The sequence below is a fragment of the Cricetulus griseus genome, chromosome 8, assembly GCF_003668045.3.
Source record: "Cricetulus griseus strain 17A/GY chromosome 8, alternate assembly CriGri-PICRH-1.0, whole genome shotgun sequence".
Taxonomy (NCBI): domain Eukaryota; kingdom Metazoa; phylum Chordata; class Mammalia; order Rodentia; family Cricetidae; genus Cricetulus; species Cricetulus griseus.
Window position 1 is genome coordinate 4,365,409 of NC_048601.1, and position 21,821 is coordinate 4,387,229.

General features: G+C 40.9%; 1 protein-coding gene across 4 annotated transcripts in view; it reads left to right on the forward strand.

The window, feature by feature from the left end:
- The first annotated feature begins 384 nt into the window (after positions 1-384).
- Positions 385-21,821, forward strand: part of Kras (KRAS proto-oncogene, GTPase) — a 33,585-nt gene continuing 12,148 nt past the window's right edge. For 2 of the 4 annotated variants that reach the window (XM_027430123.2, XM_027430121.2), the window contains exons 1-4: positions 387-539; positions 3,913-4,034; positions 15,208-15,386; positions 17,355-17,514. In XM_027430123.2, coding sequence (XP_027285924.1) covers positions 3,924-4,034; positions 15,208-15,386; positions 17,355-17,514 — 450 coding nt within the window. In that variant the 5' untranslated portion in view covers positions 387-539; positions 3,913-3,923. Of the gene's footprint in view, positions 540-3,912; positions 4,035-15,207; positions 15,387-17,354; positions 17,515-21,821 lie in introns of all 4 variants that reach the window. The other 2 variants (XM_027430124.2, XM_027430122.2) reach the window with 2 other exon arrangements.

A 21,821-nucleotide genomic window follows, 5' to 3' on the forward strand; every position in this document is an offset into this window, starting at 1 on the left:
CACCCTCGCACGCTCGCTCGCTCGCTCGCGGCCGCCGAGGCCGGTGCTGGCCGCCGCTTCCCGCCCTCGCTCCCGCTGGGCTCGGCTCCGCCCCTCCTCCTCGGCCCCTCCCCCTCCCTCCTCGCTCCTCCCCGCCCTCCTCGGCTCCTCCCCCTCCCTCCGCGTGCGCGCGGCCGAGGCAGCGCGGAGCGCCGAGCGCATCGATCGCCCTGCTCTTCGCCGCCCGCCCGCCCGCCCGGCGGACCCATCGCGCGCTCGGCGCTCGATTCTGCAGGCGGCGGCCGCGGCGGCTGAGGCGGCGGCAGCAGCGCTGTGGCGGCGGCCGAGGCGGCGGCGGCGGAGGAGGAGGAGGAAGAAGGAGGGGGCGGCGGCGGCGGCGGCGGCGGAGGAGGAGGAGGAGGAGGAGGAGGAGGAAGGCGGCGGCTCGGCCCGGAGTCCGGCTCCCGCGCCATTTCGGACCCGGAGCGAGCAAGCGAGCGAGCGCGGCGCGGGCCTGAAGGCGGCGGCGGGAGCCTGAGGCGCGGCACGCCGCGGGAGAGGTAGGGCGGCGGGCGGGCTGGCGGGCGCGGACGGCGCTCCTGGGCCGCTGCCCGGCCCCAGCTCGGCGCGGACGGAGGGACGGAGGAACGGACGGGCGGGGCCGCGCGCGGCGCTGAATGAAGCCGGCTCGGGGAGGCGGGCGCGGGGCGCCGGGGCCGGACGGACGCCGCTTCCTGGACGGGGAGCCCTTGCTTCCTCTCCTCCTCCTCCCGCGGGCCGCGGCCGGGCCTCCCTCCCTCCCCGCCCGCCGCCCCGGCCTCGCTGCAGCCGGCATCCGCGCCCCGGAGCTCGGCGGGCGGCTCAACTTGTCGGGCGAGCCGGTTGCGAGCCCTCACCCCCACCCCCCACCCCCGTTGTGTGCGAGCCCCCGGGGAGGCGGCGGCGGCGGCGGGAAGTGCTCGCACCCGGCGCCCGGAGGCCCCCGTGGTTCTCGGGGGACCGGGTGTGGGCGTGGGGTCGGGGGACGGCATCTGCCGCCCGGTTCGCGGCCGCCCCGCTCCGCTCCCCTCCCCCACGCGCCGATGGGCTGTGACACCGCCGCCGCGGCCACAAAGGAGGAGGTGGCGGCGGTGGCGGCGGCGGCAGAACAGGTGGCCCACGCCCTCCCCGCGCGGAGAGAGCCCGCGACCCGCGGTGGGGAGGAAAAAAAAAAAAAAAAGTTAACGCGGCCGGTCTGTGTGGCTTTGTGTCCGGAGAGCCCGGAGGAGCGGCGGGCGCCGAGGCAGGGGGCTGCCCGTGAGTGGAGGAGCGCAGGCAGGCAGGCAGGCAGGCAGCCCGGCTGGCTCTCGGAGGCTTCGGTTGGAGCCGCCTGCCGCCCTTTCTGTCCCCTGCAGCCCGGAGGGTTTGTGCCTCCCTCGCTTGCTCGCCCTTTGCAAACCGACTCCGGAGTAGTTGGTTGTAGCATTGGGGCGGACCACGGTGAAACCCTCTTGCCCCCCCTCCCCCCCGTCAGTGCGTTACTACACACAGCCTCAAGTCCCCAGCCGGCAGGGCCACGCAGGGAGGTGAAAACAGGATGAGCTGCTGTGTTTGCCGGACAAACCCTCCGTGAAGACACGCTGCAGGGAGAAAGTCTGTTGCTAATAACCGCTTCGGGATTAACCGTGTGACCCGTGTCCGCCTTCCAGGAAGGGCCACAACAGAACGCTGACCCGACATGCAATAGACAATAGACGTCGTATGCTTGGGGTCCATATACTCACTTTGAAACTAACTGTAGCCATCCTCAAGCATCCTTGGTCTTAAGAGATGGCAGTAATTATACACAGTTTTTTTTTTTTTTTTTTGTCATTAGCAAAATTGTTGGAATCTAGCCCCAGTCACACCCCTTTACTGTCTTTTGTACCTGGGGGTAGTGGTGGTGGGGGGGGGGGGACTCTTTTCTGTCTTAAGAGCTTTCTTGAATAAGACTTGTTTCTAATGGACATAAATATTGCCAGGTTTTAAAGACCTGACTCGAGAGTTTTTATTTTCTGCTAAAACTAGTGTGTAAGTAAGTACCCGGGGATGTCTCATCACACATGGGATCCAGTGTCTGTCCACAGTGCTCCCTATGTTAGCCAACACTTCAGCCCCTAGGACCCCTTTACACCCTTAAGCAATTCTCGAGGTATCCAGAATCCTTTGTGGGTGGACATACCAGTATCTACCACGTAAGAAGTAACAATTCTTATTTTCCAATTCACTTACAACTAGAATGGCATGCCTGTTTGTAACAGGGATGCAATTTAATGGAAAGTAACTTCTGTAAAGCAAAATAAGAAATAGAGTGGCATTGTTTTACACATCAGCAACCTGTTTAATTGTATGTCCTCATAGGAGATAATTGTATTCTCTCCAACTTGCATCTCATGTCTGCATTCTCTTTATTGTAATTGGAGCCCAGAAAGCCACTTGCACTTGCAAATGTATAGTAAGAAGGCTAAAAAACAATTGCTATAAAAATAGTTTTAACCTCTTGTTCCCTACTATGCAGTCCTAGGAACCTATTGGGTTCCTAAATTGCTCTTGTAAGCCAGCGGCTCTATTTGTGGGAGGGAGGGGCAAAGGTCACATCCCCATGTGACTCTTCATCTGTCCCGTTTGTTATAAAACTCAAGGCAAACAGGTAAGTTATGTTAGTAATGGCTCCCAGGATGCCCCGACAAGTGGCAAGAGAGGATAGGTGGGGCAGAGTAGGGCGGGAGCTGGATGAAAGTCTGGTAACAGTGGCTCTCTGACCTTGTGGTACAGTTACTGAGGGGCTCAGGCACAAGTTGAGGAGGACGGTGTATCAGAAGACAAACTGCCTGGGCAAATGCTTCTTGGTCATCAATAAGTAGACTGTGTATTTTGTGTTTATTTGCACTGTATACACATACATTGACCTGGAACTATTTATAATTGTGGCTTTACTGCCATTCCTTTACATCCATGTCCCCCTTTATTTGTAATAATATGTATTATGTGAGGGAAATGAGATAAAATGAATATATTCACTTTATTTAAAAAAAAAATCCCGTTTGGGGATTGTTAACTGTGTGGATTGCCAGTCAGTACTGGCTGCACCTGTGGGGAGCCAGCCCAGTGTAAGCAGAGGAGAAGTAGCAGGGTCACTGAGAAACTCTAAATCCTTCACAGTTTTTCTTTGCCAAAAAGTACTGTTTATCTCTGAGTTTTACCCAATTTCTTTTTTCTTGTACAGATGTACTGATTTTCAGTACAGATATAGGATTATATGTTATAATTGATCCCAAATCCTTAAAACTCTCCTACTTTTTACCTTTGTTCTCCCCACAGGTACCTTAAAGATTAAAATGCCATCAAATACTATATTTGTTTGGTTGCCTAGGTTTTTCTTTCCCGACAACAATTCAGTTTTGACACCAGACTGTTTTGTTGCCTGTCACAGGAGAACTATTATGATGACATTAAAACAGATTTCTGCAATTGTTAGCTCCAACAAAGATGCTCTTTGCTACCTACTTGTAACTTTTCATGTCCAGTCAATAAAGAATCCTGCAAGGGTGGGTGTGGTGATAGTTGCCAGCAAGCTTGTGTGGGAGTGTCCACAGGGGACAGAGCACTGGGAAGTCATGACACAGTCCTTTGAGAGCCATTAGCTGCTACAAAACAGCAGTCTGGCTGCTTGATCAAACAAGGTGAATGAAAACAGGATGAAAGAACTGGTTTCCCTGAGTTGTTATTCTGTGTATGAGGGGAGTTGTAAATAAGTACGGCTTACTCCTTTGTGCATCTGCAGTCACTAATCTCCAAATACCTTAGAGTTTTATATTTATAGGTACTGGCATGCTAAAATACTGATAGAGTGTATGATAATCTTATGTGAGACATGTTCTAATTTAGTTACGTTTTCATTATTTTTATTATAAGGCCTGCTGAAAATGACTGAGTATAAACTTGTGGTAGTTGGAGCTGGTGGCGTAGGCAAGAGTGCCTTGACGATACAGCTAATTCAGAATCACTTTGTGGATGAATATGATCCTACGATAGAGGTAAATCTCGCTTTATATTCTATGTATGGTTTGTGCAGAACACTCATCCTTTGCATTAAAAAAAATACTTCTGATCATATTTGCATTTATTAGAAAATTATACTGGAAGTTATTTCAATTATATGTGTTACCCTTTAGTTTCAAGGCTTTCAACCAAATGATAGGTAACCATAGATGCAAGGCTCTCAAGAGATGTCACAGAAAGGATAAGGTCCAAGGGGCCCACTATGTCCTTGTATTTGCAGTTTGATAAGTGTGTTTCATGGTTTTGTGAGAGTTGAGAATATAGCTTTGCGTTTGCTCTGTACCTGCAGGGTTTTTGTTTTTGTTGTTGTTTTGGTATTTTTGAGTCAGGTTTTCAATATGTAGCTCTGAGTATCCTAGAACACACTACTTGATATATAGACCAAGCTAGCTTTGAATTCACAGAGATCCGTCCACCTCCCTTATGCTAGTATTAAATATGTGTACCACTATGCCCAGTGCAAGTTATTCTTTTGAATTCATTTTATTTTAATGGGTTTCTTATTTTGGTGTGACAAGAGAAAATTTGATTATACTAGAAAAATACAATCATTTGATGGTTGTGGTTTTTAAATTTAATACAGTTTGATGAGTAAGATCGTCAGGATTATTTTCAGACATTTTTTATTTCATAAAATCTTAGCCAATTAAAGGCCAACTGCTAAATAATAAAATTAAAACCTGGAAGAGATCTTGAAAAATCAGGTGGTGTGTCCTATTGCTGACAATAGGTTCAAGTTTTGCAGAGCAGAGAAGGGTTCATTCACCCTTTGAGACCAGCAGGAGGGGGCTGTGCTTTAACCGTGCCTGTTCACTATTTCACAAGGCTGTTCACACAGTTACGTGTGATTGAAATATATTAAATTTAACTTCAGTAAAGCAAGAAATACATGTTAATCTTGCCTTTGAAATAGTCTTCATTAAAGTTAGATTATTTCTTAGACATCTTTACTGCAATGTGAAGATGTCCCAGTCCCTAGCTTTTGTTTTTTGTTCTAATTTTCCACTTTTAGTTTTTTGAGATAGGTTCTGACGTACCCTGAGGTGGGCCTTCAGGTAGCTGAGGCCTATCATGGAGTCCTGGTTCTCCAGCTTCCGCCTCTTGAGTAGCCTGTGTGCCTCTGTGCTCATGCTAGGCTGTGCAGGGGAGTCAAGCCCAGGGCTTTTGGTGTGCTAGGTGGTCCTTTGCCCTCTATGTCCCTATTTCATGTACCAATTAAAAAAAAAAAATCAGTTCTGAAGAATTTTCTAGAGCTCTGGAATCCCTAGCTATGAAATCTTAAATAGGTCACAGTGCCCTGCTAGGGGTCTCTGTGTCTTGAAGAAACACTGTAATGTGATGGGTTTTGAAGGCATTGGTGAACTTGGGAAAATGTTTATGTAACTTAGACCATTGAAGGTTGATTAACTGTTAGGAAGTGTCAGATAATTTTAGTAGTGCATCCATCATCCTCCAGAAAATAGAGCAGAGCTCTCATTTGTGAAGATCTGACTTTATTGGTGAAGTACAACTCCTGTGCACTGTTATTTATACGTTTGACAAGTCAGTTCAGTGCTGTACATAGTTCTGCTGTTTTCCTTGAGGAAGATCAAAAAGTTCACCTGTTTTGATTGGTATTCTAAGACCATGGTTACTTGGTATGTTCTGCCATTTAAATGAAATACAAAATGCATTTGAAACGTGGAAGTTTCCGTGGGATCTGGAAGGTGATTTCAACAGAAATACTCATCTTCCTTGAAAATCTGAGCAATTCCTTGTTGCTTTCTCCTGTCAGGTCATAAAGCTTCATGAATATATATATATACATATATATATATATATATATATATATATATATATATATATATGTTCATGAAGAGGTCAGAAATGCAGAATAAAATAGCTTAGGAAACCTTTAGCTCAAACTTGCTAAAGTGTAATATACACCTAAGAACCCATTATGTGTAAGGAAGGCAGACGAGTTTATAAATCTAAATTTCTAACTCTGATTATGATTTCTGCCAAGCCAGAAGACTAGGGAGCACTATGACCTGTGAACTTTGAAACTGACATTACCCCAGATAGTATAGCCGCCTGGAGAAAAGTTAGAGATTACTTCTTATCTCTGTGCTGAGATCTCCCAGGAAACTGACATGGGAGTTTTCTTGGGGTAATTCACCTATAAAAATGGCAAAAGAGCTTAAAGAGACTTGACTAAATAAAAATGCTGACTTCACACAAACTAAGAAAATATTTATTTATCTTCTAGATTATCAGTATACTGTGACTTGAATCTAATTCAATAAGGACGCTTTATGGCAGATACGTAATAAAGAACTACATAGGTGTGACCCTAGAACATGTTAACATTAGAGACAGTGTAAGTGTACATGAGAATCATCTTGACCTCGGTTCTGAAATATTTTTATCTTGTATGAAGTCAATAAAGTTGTTCAAAGAAATAACTAACTTGTTTGTGGGACACGGTTGTTACAATCTCATAGGAAGTCCTCAAACAGTACTCAACTAGAAATAGCAAAGAGTGAACTAGTCAGAATATCAGCAGTTCTGAGGTTAAATAAAACCTTTTGTGCTGCATATAGCTTATTTAAACATTGCTCAGGTCGTCAAATTACTGCCCCAGTGGTAACTGTTATTTTGGCTTTCAAGTGTAACATAGGTTTAAGTTCACCTTTTGTAAAGTTGGGTTGCTCTGCACTATGTCATCTTACTCTAATGTTGTATTAAAACATTTTGACTTGGAAATAGTCTTATTTTAAAAACAGCTTTGTTTGAAGGAAACTGTTAGCAGTTTTCCTTAAAGCTGTGACCAGCTCTTCTCCCTTTTGTGAGTGCCCTCTACTGGTGGCTTACTTCGTTTTATAATAACTACCAATGAAAACACAAGTTTGTTGTTTTTGGTATTTAAGCTATAGATACAACCAGTGATTGTATCAGTTTATAAATCTGTCAGCTTTACTTGGGTGTCTTATATGTAATTAGTAGCTTTACATTTTTAGATGGGTTTTATTCTGTTCATGTTGATACAAAGATTACATATTCGTACATATTCCACCTAGCTAAGTAGGTGGAATATGTACGAAAGGAAAGGAGACAGAGCAGAACAGCGTGCATTTCTCAGTGAACACCTGTGGGCTTAGTTTGCTGGGTGAAAGGACTAAAAGCTGCAGTCTACTCTGATTTTCTTACTTGTGCTGTGGGGCTACTGCATGTCATCAAAGGATTCTAGGAATGGCTTGTTCAAAATGGCAAACTGAAGGTTCCCATTTTGTAGGCTAATTGTCTATTAGATAAACCACAAAATTCAGGCAGTGTATTTACATCAGTGTTGAGTGTTCACTTGGTAAGTATTTATTTAGAATTTTAAAAACTTCCTGGGTGTGTATGAGATTTTTGTGACTAGGTTTTAACAAAACCTGGAATTCCTTAATTCATAAAATATTATTTAAAGCTCACTTTGTCCCATGATGTTTTCCTGATGATTGGAGAAACATTGAGGAGCCAAAAGACTAGATCCTTCTTCATGATGCCTGCTCTCCTCACATGTATTTTCAGGAGCAGAATTTAAGTTAGCGATCCAAGGCTTTATACTTTGAGAACATTAATTTCTTACTTCTATGCTGGGAATGTAGCTCCTTGGTAGAGTCCTCACCTGGCATGTGGCGGGAACTGAACTCCAGTTTTGTGCATGACCAGTATGTGCTATTAACTGCAGAGCAACCCAGGCCCTATCATTGTGATCTTAATTTAACACTGACAGAATTAGGGATGGATATAACAACTGCTTAGATAATATTTTCAACTTTTAGTTTTAAAATTTTCAGATCAATAAAGTCCATTTTGAAGGGAAGTCAGGGCAGGAACTCAAGCCTGGGTCATAAAGAAATGCTGCTTATTGTCTTGGTCTCCACGGCTGGCTAAGCCTACCTGCTTACTCAGTTCAGGGCCACCTGCTCATGGCGTCCCCACTTGTAGTGGGCTGGACCCTCCCACATCAATCGTTAATCAAGAAAATGCCTCACGGAGTTGCTCATAGGCCAGTCTGATGGAGGCATTTTCTCAAGTGAGGTTTCTTTTCCCGGATGCCCCTTCCTGTGTCAAGTTGATTAAACGAAACAAAAACAAGAAAACCACTAGGCAGTACAGAACTCAGACACATAAAATAAAAAGAAGTATTTTTTTTAAAATGTAACATACTTTAATATTAGATGGAGAATATGGGGACATCTGTAGAGCGCATGCTCTGGTATACATAACTTTGTTAAACTCTGTGATGGTCAGTTTGGCAACACTTACCAAAATATAAACTGCATGTCCTTTGACCAGGTAATTAATTCAACTGCTCAGAAATTAATTATCCTGTGGATTTAATTGCTAAATGTTTAAAATAATATGTTTTAAGCAAGAATGTTTATTGTGCCAGTAAAGATTTTTAACCAAACCCAGTTGGACAGCTTGCGATTCCAGCTCTCCAGCATCCAATGCCTCCTTTGGCTTCTCCCGGTAACTGTACATACTGTTTGATTTACATATACTCAGGCAGGCATGCTCATGTGCACACACACACATCCATATGAACTAAAACATGAAAATAACTACATGTGCGCCATTGGAAAATTAGTGCATAATATTATGGGGTGTTCATACAAGTTATATTTTCAAATTGTTGGAAAAGATTAAGTTTATGTACAATAACATAGAAAAGTGCTGAGCACTGTATCTAAGACCAGACTTAGTTACTCCTTCATCCTCTGTGATTATTCAGTTTTTAAAAGTGTGAGTACACATACATATACCTCAAAAATTATAGTGAGTTTAACAATATGGATGTACTCTTAGTTTAAGGAACTTGACATCAAGGCCAGGTAAAGAGAGAGTTCTATAAGACACGAGAATTACATTGGCATCTGTAATTATTAAGACTGGCTGCATGGTAATTTCAGCCCCATAGTCTTTCTTACCTGTCACAAAAATAATCGGTGGGAGAATACCCTGTGACTTCAGATGGTTATAGATGCATACCATCTAATACTCCTGTTTTCAAAACCTGTTCCCTTGACTTTATTCAGATTTTGAACTAATGGTACTTTTATCTCTTAGGAGCAGTAGACATTTTATTTTCTCTAATGTAAAGTGTTATCCTAATTCTAGGAATTTGGAAAGTAAGTTTTTGTTTTCTTTATCTCTACTTTTAAAGAATTTTGCAATTTCACATTGTCATGAACACAAGGTTTTTAATATCCTTGTTTACCAATCAAAATAGAAATCCTGAACTGTTGGTTTTAGCTTTCCTTCCTTGGAGTTGTTGAGACCTCTTGTGTTTTGATACGGTAGGTAGAATTGCAAAGATCATTCCAAGTACAGATGTCATGATTTTATAAGCACAAGACATGCTTCTGGACAGTCACTAATGCCTGTGACCAGTGTCCTACTACCTTTTTGGTCAGTATTAGCACTCATGATATACTATATAAAAGAATTATAATGGACTTGTATAGCACTTTTCATTTGATGAAGGGATTTTTGTTGTTTTCAATATTTGTCCTGTGCATGGTTATATCCCCCCGCCCCTTTTTTTTAAATCACTGAAAGAATAATGGCTTGGAGGAGATGGGAGATGAAGTAGTTTGCCAGTATCATAAGTAGTTTTCCATACCACAAGGAAGGAAAGGTCTATAGCTATAGACTCCAGGCCTATCTCTCGCTTAGATTTCTGTTCTGATCACTGAGACCTGCCTTCCAGGATGTCTGTATGTCAGACCCAGTAGGGTAACCTGTGGACATCGGGAATTAAAATTACACCCATCTTTTCTACACTTCAGTTCTGTTTCTGTCTTTAAAACATTGAAGCTGAAAATCACATAGAGCAAAATAACCTTTTAAAGTTTGTAGTCAGTGATGGCTAGTCCTTTCTCGGGGTTTTCATCACACCATAAAGGAGTCATTCCTCTACCCTTCTTCTGTTCCCTGGTCACCACTGACTGCTTTCTGTGAGCATGTGCATATTCTTGATATGTTATGTAAGTGGAATCATGCAGTGTAGCTCTTTGTGTCTGAGTTTTACGTGTTTTCAGTTACTCTATTACCACTTCCTTCCCTCTGTTGTGGACATGCCATATTTTGTTTATCCAGTCACTAATTAGTGGACACTCGGGTTCTCCTTGGGGCTGTGTAGAATAATAGTTCTGTTGGACATTTACTTACAGGCTTTTGTGTCACCGTCTTTTTCAGTTCTCTTGACATTGGCCCTGGGTTTAGCTTTTTGAGGACTTGTCAAGTTACTGTCCACAGCTGCTGCCCCACTTTTACATTCCTGCCAGCCACCCATGAGGACAGCCACCAGTGAGGACAGCTGTGCCAGTGACACCAACCAAGTGGTCTCACTGCTAGGCAGCTTCTCATCCCTGCCACTGTGGCCACCTGAGGAGCGCACTTTTGTCTCTTGTAATCATTCCTTATCCCCCAGTTCCTCCTCTCTCCCTTTTGTTTTTACAATTCTTGAAGTCAGAAGTGCATTAGATATTTCCACATTGAGAACTTCACATGGAGAATTAGTTAATTAGGCACTGGAAGATTAAAAAGCAAGAAGACAACACTGAAGTAATATGCTAACATTGAGAAGTAGCTACCATCCCTGATCATCAGAATTGCTAAGAAGATTTGGGCGATGTTGGAATTAAAAACTCACAATGTGCCCAATGGTGTAGAGGCTTTACCTGCAAGTACTGGTGGTACCTTTGAGTGTGTGTGGTGAGCTGAAGCAGTATCTGGAAGGAAAAAACAGAAACTTTTTACAGTTTATTACAGTGCTTACATTAATTTGTTTTCCTTGGATTGACTTCCCCCATTTATAGGCTGAGCTGGTACACACCTGTAGTTCTGTCCCTTGGGGACTGAGGCAGGAGGATTTTTAATTTGAGGTCATTCTGCTACATAGTGATACTGGCTCAGAAAAACCCACCAGGGAGGCATGGTAGTTCTTGCCTTTAATCCTAACACTTGAGGTAGGCCATCTGTCTGATTCTAGGATAGTCTGTTCTACATAGCAACTTCCAGGACTACCTGTTTAGTGGGACGGGAAAGCCAAAAAAAAAAAAAAAAAGGAAAAGGAAAAGATAAAACAACTTTTTTTTTTTTTTAATTGCGTACAGATTGACTATTTTATGAAATGCTTGGAACCAAAAATGTTTCGTGCCAATAGATACTTCTTTGGGCCACCAACTTTCAAAAAATGGCATGGAGACTTATTAATTACGAAAGCTCAGCCTATAGCTTAGGCTTGTCCCACTAGATCTTATAACTTAACCCATTTCTATTAATCTATGTTTTCCCTCATGACTTTTTATCGCTCTTCCTTCTTGCACCTCCTGTTTCTACTCTGTGTCTCTTGGAGTCTCTCCTCTCTGTCCAGATGTCCTGCCTAACCTCTTCCTGCCCAGCTGTTGGCCTTTCAGCTCTTAATTAAACCAATCAGAAGGTGTCTTGGCAAAGGCACATTTTTACACTATACAAAGATTATTCTACAACAGTTTCAAATTTCAGTTTCTAGGATTTTTGGAATGTTTGTGCATATTTTGGACTCTAGAACATTTCTGGGTTTAGAATAAGGAGCTGTAATGTGGGGTAGAAAATGTGATGTTTCCAATGGAAGTGACTGTCCCTGGAGTACAGCAGAGTAGGTAGGAATCAATTTATAGGCCTTTTTACACACACTACATTCCCCTTCCCTGCAATTCTTTTTTTTTTTTTTTTTTAAGACTCTGTAGCCTAGACTGGCCTTGAACTAAACTCAATAGACTGTGACCTCCAGCTCCTGCTCTTCAGCCTCCCATTGAGTTGTGGGATTGCAGCCATGTGCCACTCAGCCCCAGCATTCCCTAGTTGTGTTCTGGTAGTAGCTATACCAAGCTGCTGTGCATATTTCTAGCTATCTTTGAGAACTGACCATCCAACCTTAGTAAACAGTGGTGTGGAACACATCATTCTTTAGGGGATTCAAATCTTGAGAAAGGTAATAATGTAAAGTGCTTGATTATTAACAGAAAGTAAATTTCATAAATTGCCCTATAGATGTTACTTGTAATACATGTGAAGAAAACAGCAGACCACTATAGAAGTAAATTTCCAAATTAACACCTGAGCTGACATTTCAGCCCTCCTATTCATAAAGTAAGACAAAGGCCCAACCTGAAGGTGGAGCTTGATAGATGAGATGATAGTACCTGTGATGTCACGATGTCCAGAGTGTAAGTGAGGACTCAGTACATGTGGGCTGCTGTAATTACTATTGATAGGAGTAGGACTTCTCTCGGTGAAAGTTCCATTAGCCTGCTGTTTCCCCAGTCAGTTATTCTGAACAATGAGCATGCAGAATATAGAGCTACACTAGGAAACCACAAACTGTGCTGGTCACTGAATTTGCTTTGTCTTGATTTATCCCTCCCCACCCCAGTTCCTCTTCATAGTTCCACAGGTAAGTTTATGTTCATTAAAACATTAAGACAGATGGGCAGTGGTGGCCTGCACCTTTAATCCCAGCACCCAGAAGGCAGAGGCAGGCGGATCTCTGTGCATTTGAGGCCAGCCTGGTCTATACAGTGAGTTCCAGAACAGCCAAGGCTACACAGAGAAACTCTGTTTTGAAAAAGAAAAAAAAAAAAAAAGTCATACAAGTCAATAACAACAAAAAAAAAAATACTAAGGAACCAAGGCATAGCAGAAGTAGGAAGATACAAAACCTAACATTATTCCTCAAAGAAATGCATAATAAAAAACCCTCTAGCTTATCAAAATGTATTTTTTTAAATAAGTGATGAATGAGTATATTCTCCTTGTTGTTTGGGAAAGTGATGCAGTGCATATCCTTTGTGCAACAACTTTTTATCTTTTTTTTTTTTTTTGATAGTTTTCCCAAGTAGCCGAGGCTAGCCTTAAACTCACTGTATAATAGCGCAGGTGCTCCTCCTCCTTGGAATTACAGATGTGTACCTCAAACCCTGGCAGATTTGTTATATCTTAACATTTGTACCTCATTTGACTTAGCTCTTCATGGTCCAAAATTTAAGAGAGTTGAAAAACTCAGCTGTTGTTAGTCATATCATAAATGTTCTAAAATAGTGCAAATTATTCTGATAGTAGTTTTTATATAAAAATCTACATTATATATGATTTGAATTGAAAATACCATTTATTAAGTTTGTTAGTATTTGTGTAATTAAAAGTGACTCCATTATCTTATTAAAATTTGTAGCTTTTAAAGATTTATCTTAAATTTATACTTGGTTTTAGAAGACACTTTAAAAAACAGAAAAAGATTTAAAACAACTGTTGATCCAAAAATCTCTTAGTATAAATTAACACATTGGAAATGGTAGTTTTTGTGTGGTTTCATTTCAGGTATGCAGTGTCTTTAGCATAGAAAATTTGAGAGAGGCTGGTACAATTTAAAATTTTTTCTTGTGTTTGTTAACATAATTGTAATTAAAATTACACTAGGTTTTTGTATATATTTGTATTAAATAGATGCATCCATTTGACAGATATTTATTGATTCCTGCAATGTTTAAGACTTAACGCTGATGTGTCATGGTGAGCAAAATAGTTGTAGTCCTGCTAATTTCAAGTTCAAAGCCTGGTGGGGGTTGGGCAGGCATGAACTTACATAAATACACAGTTAAAATGCATGGCACAAAGGAAACATGGAGAGTTCTTCAGATTTTAAGGTAGGAGGGAGTAGTACTGGGAGACTAAGCAATTGGCACAATCTACACTTAGGAACAGTTCTCTGCTTCCTTGAAGCAGACAGATCCTAAGAGTACAGGAAGGACGTCTGCTAGGAGCCAGTGGCTGCTTTGGGCAGACAGCTGCCATGGACTAAGGGTGTCTGAATTTGTATCTGTATGTGTACTGGGGACAACCAATGGGGGGGGGATGCCTGGATTTATGGTATATTTTGAGAATAGATAAATGAGTTATTGTTGAATACCTATGTAAATGTTTTGTAAGACCTTTTAGAATGCCTTGTTAGTGGATAACTGTCATTTTTAAGTAAACTGTTACTTCCTTAAAGTTATCATGCATGGCATTGTTTCAAAGGCTATGAACATTTGTATTGCTTCAGATAGATAGATGATTGATAGATAGATTGATAAGTGATAGATTGATAGATGATAGAGGATGGATGGATAGATGATGGATGGATGGATGGATGGATGGATGGATGGATGGATGGGTGGGTGGGTGGGTGGGTGGGTGGGTGGGTGGGTGGGTGGATGGATGATCCCTTTCCAAAAGGAATGTGCCCCGTTTTATCACCAGAAATGATTTATGCATTCCACCTGCAGTTCCTTCTTGCCAGCAGAGTACAATTTATGTTGAAGTTTTATACTACCTCATAGGTGGAAAATACGGGATAAGGGGTTACATGGAATAAGTTTTCCTTATTGTGTTATTGTGCTGATTGAGTTTAAGTGACTTTACATTGTCCCAGTTTACTGAGGATATTAGTAACTTACAGCCTGGTGTACCTTCTCCAAAGGCAGGAGATAACACTCATTTAAAATGTGAAATATTGGTGCTTTACTTTGCTTCATCATTAACTAATTTCCTTGTAGAATCTATTTTAAATTTGAACTTTGGTATTGTGTACTTTGATAATAAGGTGATTATTTTTAAGTAAGGAAATAATTTGTTTTCAGAATAGTTCAAATTTGTGAAGTTGTTTTATTGGCTGACCCACAGGGTTGACAGGTTTTTCTGAAAGGGGTGGCTACATGGGTCTTTGCCACATCATCTTTAGGGACTCTTGAGTTGTTAGATTTTGGTTCTTTGGGTGGTGGGGGCATTGAGACAGGTCTCAATATATAGACTTGGCTGGCCTGGAACTTGCTGTGTAGACCATGGTAGCCTTGCGCTCACAGAGATTGCTTGCCTCTGCCCCCCAGGTGCTTGCCAGTAGCCCTCATAATGGGTGCTACATGGTCTCTCATGGTTTTGATTTGCATTTCTCTTGATGGTGTCTTCAAGTGCTTATGGGGCACTTGTCTGCTTTGGAGATTATCTGAAGTGCCCATTTTGAATAGGAATTGGGTATGTCCACCTTTTAAAAGATGCACTGTAATAACCCAGACTATGTTTCTACCTTCTCAGGACTCCTACAGGAAACAAGTAGTAATTGATGGAGAAACCTGTCTCTTGGACATTCTCGACACAGCAGGTCAAGAGGAGTACAGTGCAATGAGGGACCAGTACATGAGGACTGGGGAGGGCTTTCTTTGTGTATTTGCCATAAATAATACTAAATCATTTGAAGATATTCACCATTATAGGTGGGTTTAAGTTAAATATGAAAGTTGGCTTTGAGAAGTAATGATAGCCTTCATTTATTGATTCTTTGCTAATTGTTATGCCTATAGGATCTGTTTAAATTTGGAAACATTTGTGTCAAGTAGGCAGAATTCTAGTTTTACAAATGCATCTCTTAGGGGTTGGAGCAGCTGCATAACTTGTCCCAATGTGTGCAGGTAGCAATGGTGCTGGCTGGGGACAGGGCCTTTTGTATTCTTATTGCCCTATGTGAGAGAAGTAAAGCTTCTAATGTTTTAGAAACATGAAAATACCATCCAGACATAGAAACATGGAAACATGATTTCAGATGGTGCCACTCAAATGATCTTAAAAACAATCATTTTATTACAAAATTTCATGGACTGGATAAGCAGTGGCCTACATAGTTTTTTTTAAAAAACACATTTAGGTGGTATAAGAAGTTGAAGAATTAGAGCAATTACTGGTTTTTGTTTTAGGAGTCTGACACATGTACCTAAGATTACTTAATAATCACATGAAATGTATTTTATATTCTTTCTTGAAAGTTTACAATATTCATTACACTGCTTATTGAGCACTATCCCCCTTCCTGGCTGTGCCACCTAACTGTGTGCCAGCTGAGTGAAGAGTAGTTGCCTGGTGATGGGGATGGAGTGACTGTGGAGCACATTGCTGTAGTGGTGCAGGGTGAGCTTTGTTGACAGAGAACACCTGGGGATATGACCTAGCTCTTCTGAGCTTCCAAGCAGCACTTTAGACACTCACAGGAAATTGTGAAGGAATACAGTTTTATTCCAAATGCAGAATTTATTTGTAGGTCACATTGACAGCCACACATGAAAAGAACTTTTAGCAGAATACATATTGTAGTTTCTTTAGTGTTACTTTTTTTAAAAAAAAGATCCATCTTCAGGGCTGAAGAGATGGCTCAGCAGTTATTGACATATGATGCTTTTCTAGAGGACCCAAATTAATTCCCAGTATCCTATCAGTCATGATCTCTACAGCTCCAGGGAATCCAATACTTTGGGCCTCCACTGGCCCCTGAACTCGCATGTACAGTCCTAGCTATACACAGATACACACATATACACGACTAAAAACTAAAATTAAAACTGTCTTTCCAGTGGTTCCCTCTCTGTCTCTCTCTTGAATAGTACAGTAGTCCCTCTTACCCATAGTTTAATACTTTGATGTTTTACTCATGCTCACCTAAGTCTGACAATACTAAATTATAGAAATAAAGAATTCCTAAGTCTTGAATAGCTTCTATTACATATTGTCACAATTTTGTTTTAATAGTCTCTTACTATATCTAAATTGTCAATTAGACTATCTATTGATATGTACATATGGGGGAAATAGTATATGAAGGGTTTGATACTATCCCCAGTTTCAAGCATTTGTTTGGGGTTCTCAGAATATTTGCCCACAAATGGCAGAGAAGGGTCCGCTGAAATGTCAAAGTTATGTCGATGCTGATAAATCATGTTTGAGTAAAAACAAGTATTCTTGAGACAGGGTTTCACTGTACAGCTTTGTCTGGCCGGGAATTCATTTTTACAGACCAGACTGGCCTGGAATTCATAGAGCTCCTCCTGCCTCTGTTTCCTGAATGCATGGACTAAAGGCGTGTACCACAGTACCTGGTGGATGAAACCATTTTCAGCCATATAAGACACATTTGTGTATCATGTTTCTAAGACAATTTTGTACATAGCACTTTTGATTTGAAACTTTCCAGTGTGTTTCTTATTGTTGTATATACTCATTTGAATGACTCCTTTCTATTGAGTTGAGATTGTATCAGTATTTGAGTTTTGAACAGATATGTAAGATTTTTGTCTTGGAAAAAATAAGAGAAGCAAGGGAAATTTGGTAAATCATTTGGTAAAGTTCTATAGGGTGGAAGTTGAGGTCAGAGTTTGAAATATTGTTGTTCATGCTTCTGTTTGCTTTTTCCCCAGAGAACAAATTAAAAGAGTAAAAGACTCTGAAGATGTGCCTATGGTCCTGGTAGGGAATAAATGTGATTTGCCTTCTAGAACAGTAGACACAAAACAGGCTCAGGACTTAGCAAGAAGTTATGGGATTCCATTTATTGAAACCTCAGCAAAGACAAGACAGGTAAGTAAACCAGGATAAATGTAAGTCCTTGAGAGTATAAATGCTAGTATAACGGTTGTATGTTAATCATTTAGTGTGATTCACCAGTCCTTTCATGTTTATTTGGCAAATGTCTTCTCTTGAGTGGACCAGGGACCATGATATTACTTTGGGTTCTCTTTCTTTCTAAGTGTGTGTGTGTGTGTGATGGTGTGTGTGTGTGATGGTGTGTGTGATGGTGGCAATTGAAACAAGGTTTCTCTCTGTCCCCCAGCCTGGGCTTGAACTCTCAGTCTCCCAACTCTGTCTCCAGGTACTGGAATTACAGGTGTACTCCACTATGCCTGGTGTTTTTTCTTTTCATATTGAAAATTTTTCTTCCATTTAAGAGTACATTTTACATTAGGATTCAGGAAATGTGGAAAATTTTCCCCACTTAAGTGATAAAGACAAAGAATGGTGGAATAAATTTTGAGTTTCTTATTTTAGAAGCAGTTTTTAAAAATTCATGTTTCTGCTGGGCTTGGTGGCACACACCTTTAATCCCAGCACTTGGGAGGCAGAGGCAGGTGGATCTCTGAGTTTGGGGGAAGCCTGATATACAGAGTGAGTTCTAGGACAGCCCGTGCTACACAGAGAAATCCTGTCAATTCATGTTTCTCGATTAAATTTTGTGCTACTTGAAAAATTATATCTAGGCAGAAAGTTTTTGAGGATCTATTTCTTTAGGGAAAGAGTTGTGATTAAAATAAGAGACTATTTAGAAAATGAATAGACACTCTTAAACTATTCACTACATTGTTCTGACAAATGTATATGTCAGATAGAGCCTGAGTTTTGTTTCAAAATAATTTTCCTTTTAAAGTAACTTTAAACTTCAGTTGATAAATCATTTGTTTGTTTGCAGAAGTTTAGCAAATAGGAAAAAGAGTCCTAGAAATGAGTTCATAAAGACTTGCTGGAAAACAGTTTCATGTACTGAATAATTAGTTAATTTATAGTTCATAAGTTTGTTTGGAGCTTTTATGGGAACCCCCATAAAATGATTTTGTAAAGTTTAACTTCTCGTGACTATATGTGTGTAAGAGTCATCTTGGAAATGTTTACTGAATTTTGTGAGGGATGTAAAAATTTAAACCAATTTCAAATGTGCAGATGGATGGATAAATACAAAGAAAATTTCCTTGGGAGGTCATATGTGTCTCTTGTTTGTACTTGTTTGTACAAATAGGGTGCATGTGGAAAGAAAACAGTGAATTCTGTTTGATGTCTTTGTTTGGGTTAAAAAGTGGATTTCTGTCACATGGGTGTCTCCCTCCTGGGTACCAGTTTGTTCATAGTTTACTTAGCGTTCACAGGGATCTGATGTGCATCATTTGGCTTCACGATAGAGGAGCTGTTTCATTCACAACCACCCCACATTGTAAAGACAGGAAGAGGTTTGATTCTGTGTCCAGTTCCTGGTCTATGACCAGTCCCAGAAGCAGCTCAGAAAACATAATTAATAGCTGTAAGTTTCTTCTATGGGAGAAACATTTCCTTTGAAAGAATTCAAATATGAAATGTAAGTATTTTATTGAAAACCTACTGTGTAGACTTTACCATTGACATTTTACTACTTGCATTGTTTAAACTTACAAAGAATGATACCTCTCATACTGGTGATCCTTGTAGCTGACATTTTAAAGACACAGAGAAGCCCGAGACGGGCGGCAGCACAGGAGCCTTTCCTACATGAGTGTGCACACACACCAACTGACCTTCTTCAAGTCAGAGTACAGGCTTTAATCCAGGGTGTTTGTGCTGAAGCCTGTGGCTGCATTCCTCTGTACTTTGAGGTAGTGCTGGTTTGGGAGGTGGGTCACAGTAGAAAGGCCGTCGAGCACAGTGAAAGGGGTCTCTTGGTTAACATCTCAGGGTTGCTCTCCACCTCTCACTTGGAAAGAGCCTAAAGTAACTCATTTATCATTTCTGTTTGACCAAACTGCTTTAGTATACAGTAGTTCATAATTGATTAGAATACTACCTTTTAGCTTTAACAGTGTGTTCTCTCTCTCTCCCTCCCCCCCACACACACTCAGAATTATTTTGCTTCGTTCATTTTTGTTTGGTTTTTAGTGTTTTGACAGTTGTACAGTCCAGGCAAATCCCAAGCTCATCATGTAGCAGATGCAGGCCTTGAACTCTTGCCTCTACCTTCCATGTGCTGGGATTACAGACATATGCCAGCACGCCCAGCTTAGTTTGTCAGTTCAAAGGCATGTGGTACAGAAATAGATTAACTTAATTTGCTTTTTAGATAGTGTGAATCATTTAACATGTATAGAGGTAAGATATACAAGAACTTCTTAAGTGGTGCTTGGGCCTTGTATTAATATCCTAGTCTATTGATTTTTTTTTAATGTTACAATATGTTTCTAAACTATAACTTAGATAATTCACTTTTCAATGGACTTGTTGGTTTATTTAGAAGTTAATTTAGAATTGATTTATTTAGAAATATGCTTTGAAGAATTGTTAATATTTTTTGAAATCAATTTAATATTTACAAAAGTTTTGGAAGATTCTAAAGATCTACGCCAAATAATTTTCGTAATCTGTAACATAATGTACATTTTAATAAGTTTTACATCTCCAGTTTTTATGAAAATCTGAAGCTCCATTTTGGGAAGCATTTTGCTTATTTGTTATTTTAATTAAGTATAAATGTGCCTATTGTATTTTCTTAGCAACCTGTTCTTGTTCATGAGCTTAACAAAAGCACCAGAAAACAAACTATGGTAATAGGAACTGAACATTGATTTGGGAGTTCTCAAAGGTATAAGTCAAGGCATGGCAAGCATTTTTTTTTACAGAGGCCCAGATAGTAATGTTGCATCTTATACATTGTTTTCCCTAAGAAGCCTTGAAAATGTAGAACACCTTGTCAACTTATACCGAACAATTGTGACTCTGCCTGTAGTGGTAATGTGCTAATCTCAACCTCCCTAGATGTCAGTTGATGAGACTCTAGTGTTACACAAGACCTTCAACCAAAAACTCAGGCTGATTTTATCATTTTAAAGCAAAAATTGTGTATTTAGTAAAGACCATTATATTTTATTGGTTCTTCAGATAAAGGTTACAGAATACATATTTTTACCAATATATTACTTGCTAACTTTATAGTATACATTACCATACCAGTATATAATGATAGAGAGAAGATAGAAGATAGATAGAAGAGAGAGAGAGAGAGAGAGAGAGAGAGAGAGAGAGAGAGAGAGAGAGAGAGAGAGAGAGTGTTGCTGGAGCTTTCTGTCTGGTCTGGTCCTGCTGCCCTTGAGCCCCAAAATAAACACATGGATGCTGTTAGTTATAAAACTGTTGGCTGATGACTAGGGCTTCTTATTGGCTAGGTCTGTCTTAATTACTAACCCATTTCTATATGGTCTTATCTTACGGGAGAAGGGTCCGGAGAAGGTTACTCCTTTAGCGGCCTACATGGCGACTGTTTCTGGCTGGCTTTCTCTGCCTACCTTTCCCAGAATTCTTGTCTCCTAGTCCCGCCTATCTTCCTGCCTTATTGGCTAACAGTGTTTTATTCATCAACTAATAAGAGAAACATATATGCAGAAGGACTTTCCCCATCAAGATTGATAGATAGGATTAACATGGTCTTGTTGTGTTGCCCAGGTGGTTCTGGAACTCATAGGTTCAAGTAATGCCCCTGCCTCCCTATTCCCCAGTCCCTGGGACTACAAGTGTGTGGCATTGTGCTTAGCTGTTTTTGTGTTTTTAACGGAAAGTATAAAAGAGCTCAATTAAATTTGCTGGTGTGCTATTATGTGGCACACCATATAGACCAATATTCCTGGTATATAGAGTGCTACTTCACATTATCAAGGCACTTAGGAGTTGACAGATTTTTTCCAATTCCTTTGAATGGCACATTAGAAAAGGCTGTTGAGACTGAAACCCTGAACACCTTGAGGATTAGCTGTGAGCTTGCCAGGCTGCTAGAATCAAAAGTCAGAGTGAGTGGGCATCAGATAGATGACAAGCAGGGATCTCAGGTTAGCCAATCCAGCTTTTTTATGTTTGGTGGTCTTGATTTGAGCAGTGTAAAGGTTAGTTTCCAAACTTAAAAGTTGTCTAATACTCATTAATTTCTTGGTTTGTTTTTGAATTTTAGATATGTAAAATTAGTTGATAGCCTCTCTGAAAGAAAGCTTATCATAAAGCTGTTTAAGAAAGCAAAACAAATTTTAAAATCTCAGGTGTTTTATCTGATGTTTGTTCTTTCCCCATGAGAGCAGTGCCTTGAATTCTGAGTTAGAAGTAGACGG